Genomic DNA, 24,225 nt, shown 5'->3' with positions numbered 1-24,225 from the left:
TGGCATCTTTCTTTCCTGGTCTTGGCCTTATGTGGTACTGGAAAGAGCTAAATAAGAAGGAATACTTTAAGGAATTCCTCATACAGGAGCTTCTGCAAATGGGGCTAAAACAGATGTCTTGGACAGAAGTAAAGGAAGCATCTTGGGAAGATCTTGCCATCTTACAGGTGAAACTGTTGTAAGACCCCGAGGAGTCGTAGCTCAGGAGCGCGACCCACAGAACACACTTAGATGATAGATCACTGTAATAACAAGAGGTTTAAACTTTATTCCATACTATGGGGTTGCTCATCTTCGCAGGGAGAGTTATCCCCGAATTTTAAAAGCACACATCTTTTATTCTTTACAGCTGGCAGATTTCAGCAACAGTATTTGGCTTACTCTCATTGGTGGATCTTAGGACAAAAATCAGGCATTGACTAGCCCCGCTCAAGGGGCTGTTCTTGGCTCAGTTAGTCACTTTCTCATCTAGTTCTTGTGTTTGTCCTTGGAAGGGGCTGGGTTGGAAAAATTTCCAAGCGGGGAGGAACTGGGTGGTCAGGCAGGGTAAGGCTGACTCTTGGTGGTTTTTCTCAGAATTTATCACCAGGAGGGGTAGAGGGTCTCTCTCTCTCTCTCTCTCTCTCTCTCTCTCTCTCTCTCTCTCTCTCCCTAAAGCAGTCACTTTTGTTTTGTCTTAACTCAGCTTGGTCAGTATAGCTTGACCTGTCCACTAAAACTTTGCCTTTACATTTTCAGAACCTTGTTTATATATTTTAAAACTTTGAGGGGTTTTGTCCTTGTTTTCTCAGAATTGGGTGATTAGAGCATGAGTTAATTATGACATGCGTCAGGACCCTATCTAGGGCTTTCTAGAGGGCCAGATGGCTATCAGTCAGTATATCGTGTGTGTGTGTGTGTGTGTGTGTGTGTGTGTGTGTGTGTGTGTGGTTTTTTTGTTTTTTGTTTTTTTCCTGAGAATTACTCTGGGCCATTGTTTTTATTTGTCAGGCACAGGCGGGATCTCATAGCCTTGGGATGACTGGAAAATCTCTGAGTCTGACTTTAACCATTTCTGTGTCTTTAGGGTCTCACATTCTAAGAATGGGGTGTTTTGGAAAAGTCTCAGAGCCCCTAAAAACTTTTTTTACCTCAAAACATTGTGAGGGGAAGCAAACCTTGCATATGCCCTTCAAGATCCTCCAGAAGATCAATAGGAAGGGTCTCCCTGAGAGGGCAGCAGGAGAGATTGCTGCACACCCAACCAATGGAGCTCATTTAAAGAAGAAGCTGGCCCATGTCTGTTCTAGAAAGTTAAACATCAGCATTCAGAACTTACTCCAGGATGAACATGATCTTCTTGGGAACCTTCTTGTACCAAAGGGAACCGAAAAGAAGGTGCACATGGTGTCCCTGAAAGGTGTGGCTGGAATCGGCAAGACTGTTACGTTGAAAAATTTAATGCTTGTCTGGACAGAAGGCCTGGTGTTTCAGGACAAATTCTCCTACATCTTCTATGCCTGTTGTCAAGATGTGAAGCAACTGAAGACAGCAAACCTGGCTGAACTTGTCTCCAGAGAGTGGCCCAGTCCCTCAGCCCCCATGGAGGAGAGCCTATCCCAACCTGAGAAGCTCCTGTGTCTCATTGACAGCTTGGAAGGACGGAATGGGATTTCACCAAACAGGAGTCAGCACTGTGTGACAGTGACAAGAGCACGGAGCAGCAGCCAGAGAATGTACTGCTGAGCAGTTGGCTCAGGAAGATGCTCCCCGAATCCTCTCATCTCAGCTACTTTTGAGACCTTTGAGAAATTGGAGGACAGGATTGAGTGCACAAAAAGTGAGAAAAATAACGGGATTTGAGGAGAGCGATAGCAAGATGTGTTTCCACAGCTTGTTCTAAGACAGCATCAGAGCCCAGGAGGCCTTCAGTTTGGTGAGAGAAAATGAGTAGCTGTTCACTGATGTCAGGTCCCTGTGGTCTGCTGCATAGTGGCTACTTGTCTTAAAAATGAGGTAAGAAGGGAAGAGATCCTGTCTCCATTTGCCAACGTACTACCTCCCTACATTCCACTCACACCTTCAATGTGTTCATTCCCCAAAATGCCCCGTATCCAACCAAGTAAGAAAAGCCAAGACCAGCTGCAGGGTTTGTGTTCTCTAGCAGGCGAGGGCATGCGGGCTGACACATCTGTTTAGTGAGGAGGCCCTCAGGAGAAATGGGATCATGGATTCTGACATCCTCACACTGCTGGACACTGGAATTCTTGAACAGAGCAGGGAGTCTGAAAATTACATATTCCTCCAGCCCTCCATCCAGGAGGCCTGCGCTGCCATCTTTTCTCACCCTAGTCAGGATGTTCACTGTACAGACAAACTCCTGTTTACTTTTCTAAAGAAGGTCAAAACATGGTGGAATTTTGGGGGTTGTTTCGTCTTTGGCCTTTTACATGAATTGGAACAAAAAAGGTAGAAGCTTTTTTTTTTTTTTTTTTTGGCTACCAGTTTTCTCACTGATTAAAGCAAGAATTGTTTGAGTGTTATAGTACAAGTAGCATAAAGTTCTTTTGCTGTCTGCAACAGAAGAGGAAGATGTCACAGAGCCAGTAACAAACTTAGAGACCATGTTGACATCGTGGCTAAGGATTATTCTGATTTTATTATGGCGCCTATTGCTTAAAAGAGGGTTCTGCACGGAAAGACTTATCCATTTCAACCCAAAATGTCCCGACGGAAGAGCGGGACCAGAGGGAAAAGCTACTTTTACATTGAAAAATACCCTTTGGTGTTTCATATGCTCTGTGTTTATAAGGAATGAGGCCATCCTCCAAAGCACGGGCACTAATTTCAATTAGCCAGTCTTTCGAATCTTATATAATTATCTAAAAAACTCCAGCTGCATCCTTAAAGAACTTGTGGCAAATAATGTGTCCCTTTTATGTGATAAGTGCCTGTTCTTTGACTTGATTCAAAACTACAATTTGGAGCTCTTGAACCTCAGTGGCACATTCCTCTCCCACAGTGATGTAGAGATGTGTGGTATCTTGAGCCAGGCAGAGTACAACATACAAATTCTGGTAGCAGCAGCCTGTGACCTTTCACCTGATGAATTCAAGATCTTTGGCTCTATCCTGATCAGAAGCAAGATCTTGAGTCTTAATTTAGAATCCAACAACTTGGGCCAAGGGATATCCTTACTGTGCAAGGCTTTGTGCCACCAGACCAAGTTCTGGAGTGTTTCGTGTTAGCCAAATGTTCCCTCAGTGAGAAATGTTGGGACTATCTTTCGGAAGTTTTTAGGTGGAACCTAGACGTCAGCTCTAATGACCTGAAGGACAAAGGAAGGAAGGCTCTCTGTAGGGCTCTTACTCTCCCAGACACTGTACTGGCGTCACCAAGTGTGAGATCTTGTCTCATCTCCAGGAGAAGCTGCCAGGACCTGGCTGAAGTCCTCAGGAACAAACAGAACCCAAGTTGCCTAAACGTTTCAGAGAATATTCTAGAAGCCGCTGGTGTTAAGCCGCGGCGTAACTGTGAAACAACTGGCTTCTTAGTTATGATGTTTTGTGCAGGAATAGAAACCCTGACTAAGACATTAACCCTCAACATAATGTTTTTTTAAGAAGTATGCATGATTTCTTTCTTTTTTAAGATTTATTTATTTTATGTATGTGAGTACACTGTCGCTGTCTTCACACACCAGAAGAGGGCATCGGATCCCATTACAGATGGTTATGAGCCATCATGTGGTTGCTGGAATTGAACTCAGGACCTCTGGAAGAGCAGTCAGTGCTCTTAACCGCTGAGCCATCTCTCTAGCCCTCAACATAATTTTTAATCGTTCAAAAACTCAGAGATTGGGTGGTTTTTGTTTGTGTTTGTTTGGTTGGTTTTCTATTTGGTTTTTCTAGACAGGGTTTCTCTGTGTATCCCTGGCTATCTTGGAACCAGGCTAGCCTGCTGTGATATAAGGTGTGCTCCATTACTGGGCTGTTTTTTTACTTCTCTGTAAGGAGATACAGTTTTTCAAAGAAGTAGTCAATTCCCCAGGTTTTATGTTTTTCTTCAAAAGCATCCACTTCCTCAAGGCATTGCAGGTTGCATTTTGTACCTGAAGTAAGAAGGTAACAGGTTAAAATATTGTTAAGGAATCAGGGGCTGTTTCCAGAAACGCTCCTGAGGATTTTGTGGCTACAATCCTTATCTCTTTTGTGTTATGTCTGTGTGCACATGAATGCATGGATGTGAGTTTAGCAGCCAGGGGCTGATGCTTGGTGTCTTCTGTCTCACTCTCTGCTTGATTGAGACAGGATCTCTCACTGATCCCAGAGTTCATAACTGGCCAGCAAGCTTTGGAACCTCCTTGTGCTAAGGATGCTAGGATTACAGTCATGTGGGTGCTGGGGATACAAACTCGGGTCTTCATGCTTGCATAGCAGGTACTTCACCCACTACACTACCTTCCCAGCCACTTCTAGCTTGAGATGTGGGTCTCATATAAACTAAGCTGGCCTTGAATTCACTATGTAAAAAGTATGACCTTGACTTTCTGGTCCTCTACCTTCAGCCTCCCTAATGCTAGGACTACAGTTGCTGTGGCAGATAAAAGGGCACACTAGGGAGACTAGTCCCTTCTCTAGGATAAAACAGTCGTCTATGAAATGCTCTCTACTCTTTCCATTTTACATACTTTAATTGCATGTACCACTGGTAGTTCTCTAGCAACTCAACAGTGAACTTTTATTTTTCTTTGTTTATTCTTCTTTAATTCTATTTTTTAGACAGGCCTTTCTCCTTGGTCCAGACTCAGGCTGGCCTTGAATTTTCTTTCCTCCTGACTTAGCTACCTGAGTGCTGGGATCACAGTTGTGCCCACCATGCTTCGTTTGTTGACTTTTTTGTTTATAAAGAGTGTAAGTGGGGCCGGGAGATAATTCAGCAGCTAACACATTCCCTGCTCTTACACAAGATCCAAATTTGCTTACAACTCCAGTGCCTGTGGCTCTGGTGTCTCTGACCTCTATAGATATGTACAGATACACATACAGACACATACACACATAAACATGTTTAAAATAGTAAAAACAAATCTTTGAAAATAAACATAAAAGGGCTGGAGAGATGGCTTGGTGGTTAAGATGGCTGCTCTTCAAGAGGTCCTGAGTTCAATTCCCAGCAACCATATGGTGGCTCACAACCATTTGTAACGGGATCTGATGTCTTCTTCTGGTGTGTCGGAGGACAGTTATGGTGTGCTCATATACATAAATAAGTAAATAAATAATTCTTTAAAAAAATAGAATAAACATAAGGAGTATAATGTCTAACCTATGGTAAGGGTACCTGCTGCCTGCCTGACAACCTGAGCTGATGCACAGTATTGAAGGAAAGAACTGGCTTCCTGCAGGCTGTCCTGTGACCTACACATGTCACACACATGCACATACATATACATACATACACACATATGCATATATACACACACATATATATACATACACACATGCATATACACATATGCACACACACATATACACACACATGTATATACACATACACACATAAACAAACATACATGCATATGCACATATATACACACACAATCACACACATACATACACAGAAACATATGTATGGACACATGTAACAAAAAAGAACATTAACTTACCAAATAACCTTTTAAGTTCAGCATCAGGTACATAAAACGGTGGGCCTAGGAAAAAGAATTGTGATGAAAAATTTTCTTTTCCAACACTAATTCCAAAGACAAACAAATTCTTGGGGTTCACCTCTCAGCTTAGTTCAGAGATGTCATGAACTGAAATATTAGTCTGTAAACTACTCAGCAATCCAGATAGGTGAGGATGAAGCATGCCTTTCTGGTATTTTTGTTGTGGGTTGTGTGTGTATTTTAAAGATAGGGTCTTATGTAGCTCAGACTAGCCTTGAACTCACTCTGTATCCAAGAATGACGGTGAATGTCTGATACCCCCAACCCCACCACCTTTTTCCTGAGTGCTGAACTTACAAGTAGGCACTTTATCTGGTCTACGTAGTACTGCAGATCAACTTAGACGTTATGCATGCTAAGCAAACATTCTACCAACTGAGCTACATCCTTGATCCCCTGATTTGGCTTTTCTATATCTTTTATCAAAGATCAGACTGGAGCCATTGACAGTTTCCTCTGGAGTGTCCTTTGCCTTCTGAGGTGCTGATTCTGTCCTCCATGCCTTGAGGCATCTTCATTGTAGTCCGTTAAGTAGGGCCATCCTTACCACACATAAAGCCAGAGGCCTGCTTCCCTGGGCCTCCTGCTCACCAGCAGAACATAAGTGAGCCAAGCAGCTCTCATATCTGCCTTCACTACCTTCTCTTTCCTTGTGCCTGTGGTAGAGACACTAAAGTCTCATCTTTTCATGAGCTTTTTAGATCCAGGGTTTTCAAATAAAACAACAGCAAAAGACTGTCATACATAAATATTCATTAAATGGGGGCATTTTTTAAAAACCTCAAATAAAAACTAAACAGGGCTGGAGAAATGGCTCAGTGGCTAAGAACACTGACTGCTCTTCTAGAGGTCCTGAGTTCAATTCCCAGCAACCACACGGTGGTCACAACCATCTGTAATGAGATCTGTAGCTCTCTTCTGATGTGTCTGAAGAGAGCAGCAGTGTACTCACATACATAAAATCAATAAATCTTTAAAAAACAATACAATAAAAGCCAAACAATGCCAGATGTGCTAACTCACATCTGTAATCCCAACATGTAGGGAATCAAGGTGGCGGAGTCAAGTCATCAGGGACCAGCCTGGGCTACACTGGCAGTTTCCTTCGAAAACAAAGCCCAAGGAACCAGGCGTGGTTCCAGAACTCACCAGGTAGAGGAGAAGGATATTGAGTTTGGGGTTCAAAAACCTGCCAACCAACCAACCTTTTCCCCCAAATAAGAAATCAAGGAGTCTTACAAAGTAAGAGTCTGATTATTTGATTTTTTTAACTCCATGAAAATAGGAGTCTGTCCAAGGGAAACACTAAGCTTCAGAGTGCAGGCTGGGTTACGTCTCAGTGGGAGAGAGAGCACTTGCCTAGTACCTGGAAAGCTCCTGGGTCTAACCTGCATGCCAAGAAAGCTTCCTCCCAAAGCAACAAGATGAGTTGTATGAAAATATCCTTTCTAGACATTCAAGACAAAGAGTCAGGCCAGGGGTGAAGCTCAGTGACTGTGGGCTTGTCCAGCAGTAGCACACAGTAGAGACAATGTTAGCAATGGACAAAAAGGTCAGCTAGCTGTGGTGGCCCATGTCATACCCCGGCAGGCGCTTGGGAAACCGAAGCACAAAGATCTTGGGTTTGAAGCTAGTTTAGGCTACAGTAAATTCCAGACCAGGCTGAGCTTTAAAGTGTGATCTTGTCTCAAAACCAAAACCAGCCCACATTATTTTAGAGATTTTCCTACAACCTCATGGTTCTTTCCGCCTCTTGCTTGGTTGTCTGAATTCCCGTGGGGATGTATTTGAGTGTGTATCAGCATTCACCACAAGTAGCTCCACGCCCATAGCAGGGCAACCGCTTTTCTTTCTCTTAATGTAGGGCTCATGAGCTATCTCTTTACATTAGGATCATCCATTTCTCCCTTCTATAGTTCAAACAACGACTGTTGAACAAAACACAAAAGGAGTGGAAGAAAACATGGACAGCGTGGAAGAATACACTGTCATCATTAGCCCAGGACCGTCTTCATGCACATAAGCAGTGTGCTTCCTATGAGATAAGGGAAAATAAAGTCTTACCTGTTCATAGAACTGGATCAGGGCAATTAGGCAAACAAACAAAAAAACACTCGTTACCTGCATGTTTTGTTGGATCATAAGAAAGGATAGCCACGAGGTAGTGAAACCCTTTTCTCAGCAGGGACAGTATTACATCTGCATAGCTAGAAAGAGCACAAAAAAAAAAAAAAAAAAAAGAGTATATAGAGGTGAGGCTGGAGGGAACAAGAGTCAATAAAGGAAACCAGCTTTTATAATCAACACTCCATAAAAGTCTTCAATAATCCTATAAACTCATGTGCTGACTTGAGTGAGAATGGCCCCCAGAGGCTCAGACACTTGAATAGTGGTCCCCAGTTGGTGGAATTATCTGGGAGGTGTGTCCTTGTTGTAGGAGGTGTGTCACTGGGGTGGGCTTTGAGGTTTCAAAAGGCAATGCCAGGCCTAGCTAGGCCCAGTCTCGCTCCTTCTCTGCCTCCTGCCTGCAGATTGAGATGTGAGCTCCCAGCTGCTGCTCCAGCACTATGCCTGCCTGCCTGCCTGCTGCCATGCCCTGTCATGATAGTCACACCTTTATAAGCCACCTTCATCATGTCATCATGATGCCTCTTTGTAGCAACAGAACAGTAACTAAGACCCAGTTCTTGTTGTCCTTATGTTAGCCTCAAATTCCCTATGGAGCCAAGACAGACCTTGAATTTCTGATCCTCTGCTCCCTAACCCCCCACCAAGTGCTTCCTAAGTGCTGGGATTAGACAGGGAACACCACATCCAGTTTATGGTGGGCTGTGGTTGGAACCAAGGGCTTTGTGCATGCTGATCAGTGTTTTTTTTTTTTTTTTTTTTTTTTTTTTTTTTTGTTTAAGATTGTATTTATTTTTAAATAAAGAAATTAAAAATTAAATACAATGTTTTATACATACATAGATGTCTGTGTACCACCAAATAAATGCAGTCATGCAGGAGTTCTTGTTTTAGACATTTACCATTTTAATTATGTATGAGTGTATGTCTGAGGTTTGGGGAAGGGTGTGCATGCAGGTGAGTGCTGGTGTCCAGGGAGGCCTAAGGCTCTGATCCCCCTGGAGGTGGAGTAAGCCTCCTGACACGGGTGCTGGGAAGTGAACTTAGTGCCCTGAAAAAGCAGTATGTGCTCATAGTTGCTCAGCTAACTCTCCAGCCAGGTCAGCCTGGGCTACATAATGAATTTGAGGATAGCCTTGGCTACATCTTAAGACCAAAAATGAAGAAGAAGAAGGAGGAGGAGAAGAAGAAGGAAGAGGAGGAGGAGGAGGAGGAGGAGGAGAAGAAGAAGAAGAAAGAAGAGTACTTCTTTGAGCAGAATCCTCCACTTTTAAACTTTCTGACACCCCCACTCTCAATGTAGTCTCACTCTATATCCCAGGCTGCCCAGGAACTCACTGTGATGATTTGCGTATGCTTGACCCAGGGAGTAGCACTATTAGAAGGTGTGGCCTTGTTGAAGAAAGTGTGTCACTCAGGGGCTGGGCTTGGAGACACTCCTCCTAGCTGCCTGAGGTTGCTCAGTCTGTTCCTGGCTTTCTTTGGATAAAGATGTAGAACTCTCAGCTCTTCCTGCACCTTGCCTGCCTGGATGCTGCCATGCTCTTGTCTTGATGATAATGGACTGCACCTCTGAACCCGTAAGCCAACCTCAATGAAATGTTGTTATTTATAAGACTTGCCTTGGTTATGGTGTCTGTTCACAGCAGTAAAACCCTAACTAAGACAAAGTAGCCTAGACTGGCTTCAAATTGACAGGACAACAATCCCAGCAATCTACCTACTTGAGTGTCTCAAGTGCTGGGAGGGCAGATGTGAGACACCACAGCTAGTGTGACTCTTGCTCTTTCGAAGAGGCAAGAAAAAGCATGTCCTTAGGATAATCAGATTGGCTCAGTCATATCTACTGGGACTGACAGACATCGGTCCTCTTGGAATATGGACTTTCAATCAATCTCCAAAAATCCAGAAAGCAGGGCTGGAGAGATGGCTCAGTGAGAGTGTACATGGTTCCTACAGACAACCAGGGATTGGCTCCTAGCATGTACACTGAGTGGTTCATAACCCCCTGCATGTTTAGATCCAGGGTATCCAATGCCCTCTGGTCTCCATGGGCATCCACTATGTGCACGAGTATGTGCGCCTGCGCGCTCTCTCTCTCTCTCTCTCTCTCTCTCTCTCTCTCTCTCTCTCTCTCTCTCTCTCTCTCTCTCTCTCTCTCTCCGCTCTTCCCCTCCCTCCCTCAGGGGTTGGGGGTGAGCAAGGAGAGGTAGAGCAAGAGAATAGAAGGATCTAGACTCTCTCAAGCCTCAAATCTTTACTTGATTCCCCAAGTAAAACTCTACTGGGTGTCACCACCTTGTCAGCCATCAATGGCGGGGTCAGTGTCCACTAGGCTGTCCTTCACAGCTAAGAATAGAGGAACAAGTGCAGGAAGCAGTGCATTTGCCTTGCTTGATATACAGCTTGGTTTTCTTCCTCCAGTCACAGTTATTATGGGGACCTTACTTGCACTAAATATGTGTCAGGTCCAATGGACCTGCCTACCCTTTGATCTGCGTTATACATCATACTCTCTTCCCGCCATCCTGTAGCTTTTTGTTGAGCAAACCAAAACCCCTGGAGGGACTGTCCCCAAAGGAACATACAGGAGGGGGCTCTGGATATACCTACAAACTTAAAAACATTCGGCACAACCAATTGTGGTCCACGAATATGGTGTGTTAGGAAGACTGAAGGGGTTTCAGAGATGTTTTGAGCTGATAAAGGACACATACTATCGTTATGTGGAAATGCACAGCATGCACTGGAGAAGCAGCATGTGCATCCGGAAGGAGGAGCAGAGCGGCATGATAGAACTTCACTGCAAAAGCCGCACCCCCTGGCTCCTGGTGCATGACAGGACTTCATAAACAGCTGTGAAAAGCTGAATGCGTAGGAACAGAGTAAAGTGGTGGTTCAGGAGGAAGTATCACTGAGAAAAGCCCAGAAGAAGATGAAGGAGGAGGGATGAACACCATAGGTAGAGAAATGAGTGGAGGGGAGAGAAGGAATTACCACTGAATGAAAGAAAAGATGGACATTTCTGGTGTGGAATCTTATATCACTTATGAAGCAATTTTTTAAAATTAAAAAGGGGGGTGGTTCACTGAGATGGAACCTAAATATTGGCATGTGTAAAGAGCCTGCCTCTGTCTAATGAGTAATTCAGTATCCAACCTGACAAATCCAAGGAGACTCACATGTGGTACTATTTACACAGGAAAGGGGGAATTGCATTTCCCTCATAGGCTTTCTTAATTTTACTCCCTAGTAAGGCTAGCTATAATTATGATTACCCCAAGTATCAACAAGTAATCTTGTAATGACAGCCAGTAGTGTATAGTTCTTTGTAGATAACATTTCTCACAGATTTCATTGCTCTATGTATCCATCCATCTATCCATCCATCCATCCATCCATCCACCCATCTACCCACCCACCCACCCACCCATCATCTACCCATCCATCCACCCACCCACCCATCCATCCATTCATCAGCATAGTTTCATGGGCTTCTTATGAGGCCCAGGTTTGCCTCAAACTCCTAGTCCTATGCCTTAGGCTCCCCAGGGCTGGGATCACCAGCATGCATGGCCACGCCTGGCTTGCATATTTCTTTGACTTGCCACAGCAACTCTTGGAGGTCATTTAATGTGAATCTCTGAGCAAACTCAGTAGGTACTGTCAGGTACTATCTGCCTAACCTGGGACATATCTCTCTGACTTTAAATTTCTCATGTGCAAATTGGAATCACAGACAGCATCTATGTCATAGAGGTGTCGTGCTAATTATATGAGTTAATACACGCGCAGTATTTCTAACAACGCCCGGCCCAGGACAGAGTCCAACTAGTGTTAGCAGTGGTTAGGTGCTAAAATAGTCTCGGGTTGCAGACAAGTAAACCGAGGCCTAAAAAAACCACAGTACTTTGGTCAAAGCTTGCAAAGTGACAGAGCCACTGGCGCCATACATACCTTAGCTTACTACTTGAAACCAAGTCAACTGAAGAAACCAACTTACCGATCACGATCACCTGGATTGATAGCCACTAATGCTCCTCTATCCCAAATCCTGTCAAACTTGCCAAGGTTTGCTCTGCCCAAAAGAGAGAGGAAAAATTGCTACATTTTATCTGAAAAAAAAAAGGTCAAATCTCAAACACGATGTCTTGGGTACCCCAAGGAGCATGTTGGGACATCACCCATTACCAAAGTCTCAGTATCTCACGTGGCTTTTCTTTATAGACGTTAGAGGGGTGTACTGACCCACTTGTGGGACTATCCATCTCCTAAGTGCCACAGCATTCTGTTTTGCTTCCACTTGGAAAGAGGAGGGAGGAATAGAGGGCAGTGGCTGACAGCTCTGTTCCCTGTCAGGTACCACAGTGCCTCCTGTGCCTTGTAGTTGGCTTTGGTACAGGCTCAGGTGCAAGGCAGAAAAGAGTCTTCCTCCCCTTGCCTTCACCCTGCCTGCTCTGCATCACAATAACGGTAGGTCTGGGACCTGTCTCCACAGAGCAGAAAGATGAGGCTTTGGTGAGAACAGCTGCAGGACAATTCTGGAAGATGCAGAAGTGCACGGGAGTAGTGAACAGATCTACACTCCTCTGATCACCACCCTGCAGGGCCCTCTTTCATTACTAGGATTGTTGTTACTCTTATCATTGTCGAATTTCTGTTTCTTTAAAGATACAGAAATAAATGTTTTCGTTTTAATCCCAGATGTGGGGCTGCTTCAGATTTTCCGTAGCAGCCGACAATGATTTTTCTCATGCTCTAGCAGGGGCATGGCTTTACCAGCTGAAGATAGTTTCCGAGGGTATATGACACTTGGAATTCTGGTAATATGTCAGAAGATATATAAATGCCAGGGCCCCAAGAGAGTGAGTTGTTGGTAGGTTGTGGTTGATTGCTGTTTGTTAAGAAGCACATAAAGAGATGAAGAGAAGAAATTAAATATCCTGACTTCGAAGACTAAACTTGCCCCAAGGAACTCGGTTTCCCTAATTAGCAGAAAATAGTCTAAGGATGAAGTCACTCCCTTTCTTCTCTATCCTTTCTCTCTCCTACCTAGTTTTAGGGGGTTGAAAGGAGGGGTAAAGAAGGGTAAAAGAAAAAAGAACCCACAAAGGAGCCAAAAGTCCAGCTACAATTACTGTGTGTGTATGTGTGTGTGTGTGTGTGTAAGCACATGAATATTAAGATGTACATGTGGAGGACAGAGAACCTTTCAGGAGTTAGTTTTTCCTTCCACTGTGGGTTTTGAAGACTGAACTTAGGTTATCAGGCCTGCATCTGAGCCATCTTGCTGGACCAAGGTCCACTCTTTTTTTTTTTTTTTTTTTTAGACCAGTCTGACCTCCAACTTGCAGAGATCTGTCTGTCTCGTGCTGCATTAAAGGCATATGTCGTCACTCCCTTTTAAATGAACAAATGGATGGTTCAGTGGATAAAGTACTAACACTAAGCACAAGGCCGTGAGTGTAGGCATAATGTTATTATGCACTGTGTATAGATTAACCTTATATTATTCAATCTCTCTACCCTCATGTCTGGTTGCAATCTAGACATGGCATTGTAATGCTTATTTTGAGTATCTCCTGCTGGAATGTTGTGTAGACTTTTCTCCCTATTTGTTCTCTGATTTGTCAATAAAAGCTGACTAGCCAATAGCTGAGCAGAGGAGCGAAGAGCTGGGGAGGGGGAGGAACAGAGTGAGAATTCACCATGAAGAGAGGGTCCAGAAGCCACCATGGGAACACACCTGGAGCAGAGAGAGAGCCAGATTTAAAATGCATGTATCTCAGGGAATTTTGGCTGGGAGGTAGCCAGATTAGTTTAGAGGATTAACATAGATTAGTTAATGTTCAGATATTGTGCCATCAAGTTTGATTAAACAAATCGTATAGTTTTTCTGTCTCATTTATTTGGGAGCTAAGCAGAATAAAGAAAAAAACCATCACTTTTAAAATTACTCTAGCATATGAGTCCAGAGAGCCAGAACCCATGTAAAAGCAAGACCCTGGTGCTCCTGTAGTGAGATGAGAGGTGGAGACAGGAGAGTCTCTCAAGGTTTGAAGCCCAGTCTAAGTACAAAATGGCAATGAAACTGTCTCAAACGGGGTGGAAGGCGAGAACTGGCTTCTAAGCTTGCCCTCTAACCGCCACTCATGTGCCATAGCACGCACACACTCAAACATATACTCTGATGCATACTCAGTCACATACACTCACATGCACACAGACACCCGCACGCTAGCATTCATGCACACACAGTTCACTCTGACACACTCACATGCTGATATTTACAGATACACACCCATTCACCCTCACACGCTCACGTACTCACACTTGGCTGGTGCAAAGGTGTCAACCAGTCACACTCAACATTTACACAAACACTCACCCGAACACTCATGTGACAGAGCACACGCAGACAGAGCACTCAGTCCTACCTGGGAAGATCAAAAACGCTGCAGCAGTATAAGAGAATGTTCCCTGACGAGCTCTGTAATGAAACAATGCAGAACATTTCTCATACTTGGCTAGGAAATCTTTAAACCGTCAAGGGAAGGAGATACAGGAAACATGTATTAAACACAGTAACTTTATTAGGCTTTAACTGGACCTTATGTTTCCTTTTAAAACCTGGATGGGGGCCAGTCTAATGGCTCAGGGGATAAGACGCTTGTAGCCAAGCCAGGCAAGCTGGGTTTAATACCTGGGCCTACATGGTGGAAGGAGAGAACAGACTCCCCAAGCTGTCCTCTGAGCTCCACATGTGCACCACAGTATATGCACACAGGTATATATTCTACCATCTATACATCTATTTCTTTAAGATTTATTTATTTATTTCATGTATGTTGGCAACCCGTTGATGTCTTTAGACACACCAGAAGAGGTATCAGATCCCATTACAGATGGCTGTGAGCCACCATGTGGTTGCCGGGAATTGAACTCAGGACCTCTGGAAGAGCCGTCAGTGCTCTTAACTGCTGAGCCATCTCTCCAGCTCTATAAATCTATTTCTTATATCAATTTAGCTATTATTATTATCTATGTATTAATCTAATCATCTATATACTTAGTTTGAATTCTATCATTTATCTTTAATATCTATCCTATCTATCTATCTAATCTATGTATATATGTATGTATGCATGTATGTATGTGTGTATATATCTATCTATCTAATCTATATATGTATCTATCTAGTCTATGTATGTATGTATCTATCTAATCTATGTATGTATATATATGTATCTATCTATCTAATCTATGTATGTATGCATGCATGTATGTATGTATGTATCTATCTAATCCATGTATGTATGCATGCATGTATGTATGTATCTATCTAATCTATGTATGTATATATCTATCTATCTAATCTATGTATGTATGTATATATGTATATATGTATCTATCTATCTAATCTATGTATGTATATATATGTATCTATCTATCTAATCTATGCATGTATGCATGCATGTATGTATGTATCTAATCTATGTATGTATGTATATATGTATATATGTATCTATCTATCTAATCTATGTATGTATATATCATTTGTTTTGAGACAAATCTCACTATACAGCCTAGACTAGTTTGAGTTCATGCTCCTCCTCCCACCAACTTCTGCGTGCTGAGCTGCCATTTGTACGCTTAGGGCCTAGCTCACCACAGTGCACAGTAGTGAGCGGCACTATGTGAGTTGGAGCTAATCTGTGGTAGAGAGGGTGATGTGTGACTCACAGGTAATCTGTGGTAGAGAGTGCCCATCTGACACTGTTTAACAGCCTCATCTACCCACAGTAAAAAGAAAAAAAGAAATCAGTTTTTGGTGAGGCCTGGAAGTAACCACCATAATCAATGCAAACCTTAAATACTTTGGCACCAGCAATTTCGATGAGCGGTTCTTCTGTGTATTGAAGATTCTGTTCTGCGAAAAATTCCCGAATCCCAATTTCACTGATTTCTACGCCAACTACAGTGTGGCCTCGGTCTGCGAACCTACAGAGAAACCATTTTTACACTTTAATTTTACTTCATATATACCACAAAATAAGAACCATGATCAACAGACATGTTCTTCCTGGCTGAAAATAAAACTCAGTATCAGAGTCCCTGCCATTCCTAAGGCCCCATGCTGGGAATTTATCAACACAGAAGAAAGAGGAAACAACAAAATAAATTTATTTGTTTACCTTAATTTTAAGGGATCCATGTTTTCACAGGCATTCATAGAAATGTGTTTGATTAGAGGGATGCTTTTCAATCCCTCCAAATCAACACTGGCTATTGGATGATTTTCTGTGATGATGGATAATCCCTACTACTGTCCTCAACAAGACAGAGCCACTGGCCACACTGGCTACTAAACATGTGGATGTGGCCAGTCCCGTAGAGATAATTTAAATTTTTATCTGGCTTATACTTAAATAGCCAAGTCAGGCACGAAGTCATGCCACCAGTTGTAATACTGAGTGGGCTGAAGACTTTGCCCTTGAGGCCATGCTGGGCTATATAGCAAGACTGTTTCAAACTTGAAAAAAAATATAATTAAATAAATTCTTAAGCACTGCTACACGTGGCTGCTGGTTGCCACACTTGAAAGCTTGAGGCATTGTGTGCTTTTTTTGGCAGTAGTCTTACAATTTCCACTTATTAACAATAAACATGATTGGAAAAATGAATCTTCTTACCATATGCAAATAGCTAACACTTTACCAATAAGCACAGTAGTTTTAGAGTTCACATTTTGAGACTCTTATGGTCGAAAGAAAACAGTAGCAAGCGCAGATATTGAGACACAGAAACGAGTTTATATCAAATCACACAGAAACTAGTTAGCTTGGCTGTAATGCAGTGTGAGCCAGCTAAATGGTACCAGACTACACAAAACTGCACAGAATTCACCAGGCTGATGGGAAATTGATGGTTAGGAATCAATATGGAAACAATTGGGAGCTGGGCATGGGGGCACAGGCTTATAATCCTGGCACTTGGGAAGTAGAGGCTAGGGGGTCAAGGTCAAGGTCAGCAACAGGTCTGAGACTAGCTCATGCTGCATGAGACTGTTTCAAAGACTCACAGAAGGGGCCGGGGAAATACCACAGTGGGTAAGAGCAGGAGCTGCCCTGGTAATCTCAGCACCCGAGGCTCCCAATGGCTGGTAGCTCCAGCTCCAGAGGATCAGATGCCTCTTCTGACCTGCAGTCACGTGATACACCGGTTAACATGTACTTAAAACAAATCTTTAAAAAGCATATCAAGACCAAAAGCTAGGAACGAGGCCAGGGCCTGATGGGCAAAAATGCTCATTGCTCCGGTGAAGACCTGAGTTCAGATCTCCAGCATCCAGAGAAAGCCAGACATGGTAACCATGCCTGCAAAGCCAGTGCTGAAAGGGAGAGACTGAGGATCCTGGCATGTCAGGAGATTCCAGGTTCACACACACACACACACACACACACACACACACAGAGCTTCAGAAGGTGGGTGTTGGAGAATGTTCTGTTGGAATTGCTGTGGAGTACTGTGATGAGGAAAACCGAATAGGAAGTTTCTAACACCATATGTGGAGGGGCACGGCCGGGCTTGGGGTGCACTGGGGTAGCAAGGCACTGTTTGAAGAGCACACATGTGTAGTCTGTCAATATACAGCTTAACTCATCTTGACAGAGTCTGCCTTTTATCTGGCGTCTTCTTCTTCAGATGAAACCCTAGGTGAGCAAAGGTGACCATCACGTTTCTCTCATCTATTAACTGGGAGGGAGACAGACTGCGCCTATTATCTATCTACGCAAGAGTGCACACTGCCACTGTGGGCAGAACATGGGCTACCTATTGTTCTCAAAGGAAACATTCTAATCCCTTGTCTTTCAGACTGCCCAGGGGATTTGTACCCTGGCATACAGAGACTATTTCTTTCATTCTCCATACATGTCCCTGGAGTTACAAAAACATAAGATATCCAAGATGACTGCATGTGTTTGCACTGCCCAGTCAACACACGCATGGTAGCCGGGAACACAAATAAGGCAAAAGTGAAGCCCTGAAATAGCCTTCGTATTTTCTTTTAATGCTTTCTGACCTCTTCCCCTGGTTAGGTTATGCACTCATACCCTATGCCTGTACATACACAGGTCAGTTACATAAGTGAAATTTACTCTGACAACTTACATGCAATTATGGTAGTCTGAGTCTGGACTTTTATTTCAGTTTTTATTATTATTTTGCAGTTTAGGGGAATGACGTCTGAACCTGCGGATACTAGGCAAGTACCCTCCCATTGAACTACATCCCCAAATCCTTGATTTAGTTTGACTGAGACCTAAAAAATTTCAGTAGCCATACATAGCTATATGGTTTCATTAATGTTGCCTAAACTCTGCGCTCCAACCCCAGTTACCATTTCTGTTTATAGAGCTGTCTACTCATAGACAGTCTGCAGAGTCACTCTTCTGGTTTGGTGGGAGCCCATTAAAACATGTCTAGTAAGAAATATAGTTCTGTTATTTTGAGACAGAGTTTCTCTGTATAACTGCCCTGGCTGTCCTGGAACTCACTTGGTAGACCAGGTTGGCCTTGAACTCACAGAGATATGCCTGCCTCTACCTCCCTAGTGTTGGAATTAAAGGCATGCTACCATGCCTGGCTAGAGATATAATTCTTAATTTCATGGCCACACTTAAATTTCAGGTTATAACAGCCACTTTAAAATGTTATTTGCTTATTTAAAATTTTTTTATGTGTATGTCTCTGTGTATGTTGTGTCCTCAGAGGGCAGAAGAGGGTGCCACGGGTGTTTGTGAACCATCTGATATGGGTGCTGGGAATTAACTGTGGGTCCTCTGAATGAATATCAAGTGCATTAATGACAGAGCCAGTCTGTTTAGCCCCACAACAGCCACTTAATACATGCTCTTAGCTACAAACTGAGACAGTGTGGGCTACAAAATTTTACTCTATTAGAGAATAAAATCCAGATGCATGTGTGCCTTGTGCATAGATCACTGTGGGCAGAACACTTTAAGGTAAGTCTAGTCTGCATTCCCTAACATTTTCTACCTTTTGTTCTTTCCACTTAGTAAACATTTATGTGTTTAACTTTTCATTTTTTAAATAACCATACATCTTGGAGGGCATGTCTGTGGCTGTACATTATCATTGGCAGCAGCATTTTGTGTAAAAATAATCTCTAGAATCATGACTCAGGGAAATCTTGTAGGAACAGTGCCTTGTTAATTAAAGTGAGTTCTGTTTACAGAGAACTGCTCATAAAAATCACCCTCCTTACTGTTAGGATTCTTCCAAACTCCACCCCACCCCCACGGTTACCTGCCAATAGCCAGGTAAGCTCCGCCCCACAGTTGCCTGGCATTATAAAAGTGGCTGCTTGACCCCCTCACTTTCTTGCCTTCTTGCACTTGCTTTTACCCCTTTGTCCTACCTCCTCCTCTTCCTATTCCCTTCCCCCCTCCATGTGCTCATGGCCGACCTCTACTCTACTCCTCTTCTTTCTCTGCCCCTACTACCCTCTTAATTCCCCTCCCTATGAGGGGAATAAACTATTTTATACTATACCGTCATGTGGCTGGTCCCTCAGCAGGGAGGGATGCCCAACATGGGCCTGCCAGAGGCATCCCCTCCCCCCATACCTCACCACACCTCTATAGAACTTATCCCCTCCCCCCTTATCTTTTTCCTAACATTGGTGCCAAAACCTGGGACATTTCTTTATCTTTTTATCTTTTTAATTTTTATTTTTTTAAGATTTATTTATTTTGTGCATGAGTACACTGTAGCTGTCTTCAGACACACCAGAAGAGGGCATTGGATCCCATTACAGATGTGGTTGCTGGGAATTGAACTCGGGACCTTTAAAAGAGCAGTCAGTGCTCTTAATCACTGAGCCATTTCTCCTGCCCCCTTTATCTTTTTATAAACACAATACTTACCACTGATTTTATAACTGTTTCACAATAACAAAACCTCCTATTTGTTCATGGGAGGAAGGGAGAGCTGAGCTGAACTCTGAACTATAAGCACTGTCCTGATAAAAGGGTGCATGGCAGCTTATGTTTTTATGCTGCCTTCCTTTCAAGCAGCCATAGTTACTGAAGTTTCTCAGCCATTTATCAACATTAAATCACATACAAAGATCCAAGAGACATGAAAAAGGAAGTGGTGTTCCATATTTTGATTCCAAAATAACTTACCTCCTAATTTACAAGATCACAGGTGTATACACCACCCTTGGTTTAAGTAATGCTGGAGACTGAACCCAGGGCTATGTGCATGCTAGGCAAGTGCTATACCAACTGTGCTAAATGCTCTTTCCCTCTGCCTCCAGACCAACAGTTCTCTCTCTTTCTTGCCTTTGTAACAAAATATAGAAACAAGGTCATTTCTGATTCAGTTTGTATTCTTGTTGTTTAGAAATAGTATTTCTAATTTTATAACTATCACCAAGTCTCCTAAAAATAAAAACACTCTTATACTAAAAATGGGATCTTGTTTTTATATGTTAGGCTACCTGGCTTTTTTGAGACAGGGTCTCCCCTAGTCCAGCAGCCCTTGAACTTACATTTAGCCAAGGCTGGTCTTGAACTCCTGATTCTCTTGTATCTCCCAAGCATTACTATTATGGTGTGTCCTGTCATACTTAACAGATTTTTTTTAAACCTACATATATCCTGTTAAATATTCACCCTGAGAGTCAGTCTGCAAAGACTAGTTGGCGCTCACTTGTGCATACCATTTCATCTCAACAGCTTTTCCACAGAGGGGTAAAAACACTCTCAATCCGCTCTGGCCTTTAAGAAATGTATCCAAATGCTTCTTTAATAGCCTGGGGAAGAAAACAAAGTCACTACAATGCTTTAACTAGTCCAGATGCACAGGAGAGAGGAGAGTAGAATTTATGATACTGAGAACTTCTCATGCATTATCTCAGTACTCCCAACATTGTAACAACAGGGTAATGTTAATTATTACAACTTCTGGGTTACACTCAAAGAAACAGGCTAGCTGGTTCATCACATAGCTACTTAGTATTACATATGACTAACAACCTGAATTTTCAAGACTGGAAAATAAAATGTATTTGGAAAGATCTGCATTTGTATTAATATTATTATTTTTATTGATACATGAAAGTGATATTAAGAAGAGGGTCTCTAAATGTATATATTTTCAATATATCACAGAATATTCTCTTAAAGCTTAACTTTTTCTTTAATTTTAATTAAGTTAATTTATGTTGTGTGTATGTCTGTGTGTACACTTATAATACACATACATGTATGATGTACCCATGACATAGCACATTATACACAGAGAGAAAAAAATACACTGGTAATGCAAGTATGATGTGCTATAGATGCTTTCTGATTCCAAAACGATATGAGAAGATGACAGTATATGTCTGAAAATAAATCCAATAATGTATTTGTACATTACTTTTATTTCAAAGAATAAAAGTTTTTTTTCTTCTTTCTTTTTTTCCCTCTCTCTTCTTACCTCTCTTTCTCTCCCTCCCTCCTCTCTTTCTCTCTTTGTAGCCAAGTACTGGCTTCAAACTTACTTACGGAGCTCCAACTTTGGACGCTTTTGCTTCCATCCCTCAAACACTGATACTACATGCCTATGCCACTGTGCCCAGTTTTGTTCAGTGCTACAGACCAAACCAAGAGCTTTCTGAATGCTAAGCTCTCTCTACCAACTGAGGGATACACCTGCCAGAGTCAGTTTCTAATAAAGCATTTCTCTGCCAGAGAACAAACATGTCTTACTGATGCCCTTGCTCCTGATGGAACTGGATATGACGGGTCACCCACTTGTCTTGCCAGTATTCCAAGGTTAGTACTCGGTTCTTTTGCACCTCAGCATCAGGTTGCTCTTTCATATTAAGTGACATGGTACCATCCATGGTTTGTAGATGATTTTTGTCACCGAGGTTGGTGTCTCCAGTGCCTAAGTAGAAAGATACCTGCAATGATGTCATTCAGGAACATTGTGGTTCTATTGAGGAACTACATAAAACCCTTCTACCTTCAGCAACAGCTTCAAAAATATGTGCCAACTTCAAAGACAGGAGTGGTGTAGTGCCCCCAATACTTGAGAGACAGAGGCAAAGGGTTATTGCAAATTCCAGGTTGACGTGGTCTATATAGTGGATTCTAGGTCAGTCAAGGCTATATAGCAGAACCTGTCTCAAAAACAAACAAGACGGGCATCACGTTATGCCTTTAATCTCAGCACTAGGAAGGTACAGACAAGAGGCTCTCTGTTCAAAGCCAGCCTAATCTACATAGTGAGTTTCAGACCTCTCAGGGCTACAGTGAGACCTTGTATCAAAAAAACCAAAACAAAACAACAACAAACCAAAACTAACTAATCAACAACAAAGGGAAAATTTCATGTCAGTGAGTCTAGTACTAAGAATGCCTTATTTTTATACATCAGGAGTGCTGTCTTCAGAGAATAACCTGTATTCCATCCACCCTGGCAGCCTGTGGGGGTGACAAGTAGAAACCCTCTTGTAAGAAGTCAACAAAAGAAGCCTGTGACTTAGCCTTTTCTGAAGCAGAAACCTAACAACGAATCCCCTAGTTTTTCTCCTACTACGGTTCCTGGAGTAGTTCTGTTAAGACGGAGGGTCTGGTGCTCTGCACTGGCAATAGTCACCCATTGGTTGACCCCATGACATCCACTGATCATGATCCCATGATCAGAATTCAGCTTGTTGAACTCCTGAATCCCTTTCCTTTCTGTCTTAACCTGTCCTTCTTTATTAATGTTGATGCATTTTTTTTTAAATCCTGAAATTTGATTAGGGTTTCAGGAGAGAGAAAAAAATAAGACACATCAGTTCAATATCTTATTGCTACACCATATGTTTGGATTTTCAGATAACTTTCTCCTGGCTTTTGGAAGGGCACTAAAGATTGAACCTATGGGTTCATAACATTCCAGACAAACACTATGCCACTGAGCTTGAGAACATGTACAAGAAGGGAATTCAGGGGGAAGAAACTTCATACAATTGCTGATTGAATATGTAGGCAGATGCCTGCCCTTCCCATATTAAGGACAATATAATACTATGATTCTGGGGGCTGGAGAGATGGTTCATTGATTAAGAGCACTTGTTGTTCTTGCAAAGAATCCAGTGCAATTCCCAGAAACTACAGGTGTCTCGTGGCTGTAACCCCAGCTGCAGTGGATCCAATACAGTCAAGACATTAGTTCACATAAAGTCAAATACATTTTAAAAAAAAAATCTAAAATAAAACAAACAAAAAACTCTCCACAATCCCGACCTGCCTTTTAAATCACTGGTGATCATATGACTTAAATCTGTGAAACAGCAGACATGTCACAAAGGCATGGTTTAGCTTCTGTCTTTAGGATTAAAGAAGGACACCCCCCATAAATTCTGGGAACAGAAATGCACTTCACAGCAAGTACTTACTAACAAAAGGCTTTCCCAGGTGCTCATGTCAGGGGGCAGAGTGAAGAATTCTGAGGGTTCCGGGGGAAATATGGATACAGAAAAGCAAGAGAACTGTTCTTCTCCCATCTCCGCTGTCTCTCAGAAACTGATATGAAACGGAGCCCTCAGAAAGAAGTGCTCTTCTGAACACGGGATAAAGATCTTTAGCACGCCCATCTCTATCTCACTGAAGCTGGGGGTTGAAAGTGTCACAAATACAACCACTTAGCTGCTGTAACAGCGCTTCAACATGGTGTTTACTGTTCATTTCTAGAGAAAAAAAATTCTAAACACAAAGTGCAAAGTACAAGGGTGAGAAAAAGCAAATCCACAATAATTCCCACTAATAAACGTTTACTTCCAATGTGCTCATTGTTCTAAGCTCTCCACACCTAAGAACTATCTTTTTCTGCTTAGGATCTATCTAAAATTAATTCACTACGGGTGGACTTCTAACTCCCTGTGATCCTCCTGCTTCAGCTTCAGCTGAGCTGTAGGCGTTGCACAACGCTTATCTTCTGCTTTAGTTTTATTTTTGAATTTCGCTAAACTGAAAACTGACTTCACAAAAGTCCACAAATTTTCAGGTTGGCTCGGTATTTTACACTTGGACATGTGTTATCTGAAACACACCACTAAACATGGGGCTACTAAATACATTGGACTCAAAGCATTTCTAGTCTGATCATTTATTCCCAGTTTTTGCTGCCGTTACTGGAACCCCTTTTTGGGACTCAAGTAGCTGGGTCATCTGTGTTTTTCGGGTGCCCCATTCTAAAAACACTGTAAGAGGCTCACACAGTCTTAACAAATCACCACCTTTATCACTGGCTGGGAGCTTACCTTAGCTGCATCCAGATGCCTGCCTCAGACTTTGAAAGCCGGGACCTGTGCAAGG

General features: G+C 42.6%; 1 protein-coding gene and 1 pseudogene across 5 annotated transcripts; one reads left to right on the top strand and one right to left on the bottom strand.

Moving 5' to 3' along the window:
* The first annotated feature begins 1,164 nt into the window (after window positions 1–1,164).
* On the top strand, window positions 1,165–3,935 carry LOC308437831 (NACHT, LRR and PYD domains-containing protein 4E-like; annotated as a pseudogene). Its single transcript has 3 exons — window positions 1,165–2,448; window positions 2,876–3,506; window positions 3,931–3,935. The product of its transcript is annotated as an NACHT, LRR and PYD domains-containing protein 4E-like (transcript).
* TPMT (thiopurine S-methyltransferase) lies at window positions 3,667–24,225 on the bottom strand. Of its 4 annotated transcripts, XM_080910163.1 has the most exons (10): window positions 24,171–24,218; window positions 23,307–23,520; window positions 21,625–21,805; window positions 20,589–20,681; window positions 15,706–15,838; window positions 14,275–14,327; window positions 11,841–11,915; window positions 7,832–7,917; window positions 5,648–5,692; window positions 3,667–4,090 (listed from the first exon to the last, which is right to left on the bottom strand). In XM_080910163.1, exons 3-10 carry the CDS (start codon window positions 21,759–21,761, stop codon window positions 3,978–3,980), a joined length of 735 nt encoding a protein of 244 aa, XP_080766289.1. In that variant the 5' UTR covers window positions 21,762–21,805; window positions 23,307–23,520; window positions 24,171–24,218; the 3' UTR covers window positions 3,667–3,977. The 4 variants fall into 4 exon arrangements, with proteins under 4 accessions (XP_080766289.1, XP_080766290.1, XP_080766288.1 ...); XM_080910164.1 differs by lacking the exon at window positions 23,307–23,520 and having other exon boundaries at window positions 24,171–24,225; XM_080910162.1 differs by lacking the exon at window positions 24,171–24,218 and having other exon boundaries at window positions 23,307–23,533.

This window comes from Micromys minutus (assembly GCF_963924665.1).
Source record: "Micromys minutus genome assembly, chromosome: 1".
NCBI classification, from domain to species: Eukaryota; Metazoa; Chordata; class Mammalia; order Rodentia; family Muridae; genus Micromys; species Micromys minutus.
This window is presented reverse-complemented; position numbering and strand designations above follow the sequence as displayed.

Excerpts from the sequence above, each read along its gene's own strand:
- TPMT (XM_080910164.1), bottom strand. The coding sequence starts at position 21,761 with ATGGATGGTACCATGTCACTTAATATGAAAGAGCAACCTGATGCTGAG. Across the intron at positions 20,682-21,624 it reads CATCAGGAGCAAGGGCATCA|GCTATTAAAGAAGCATTTGG; the intron begins GTAAGACATGTT and ends TTTCTTCCCCAG. Across the intron at positions 7,918-11,840 it reads AATCCAGGTGATCGTGATCG|CTATGCAGATGTAATACTGT; the intron begins GTAAGTTGGTTT and ends TGCTCTTTCTAG.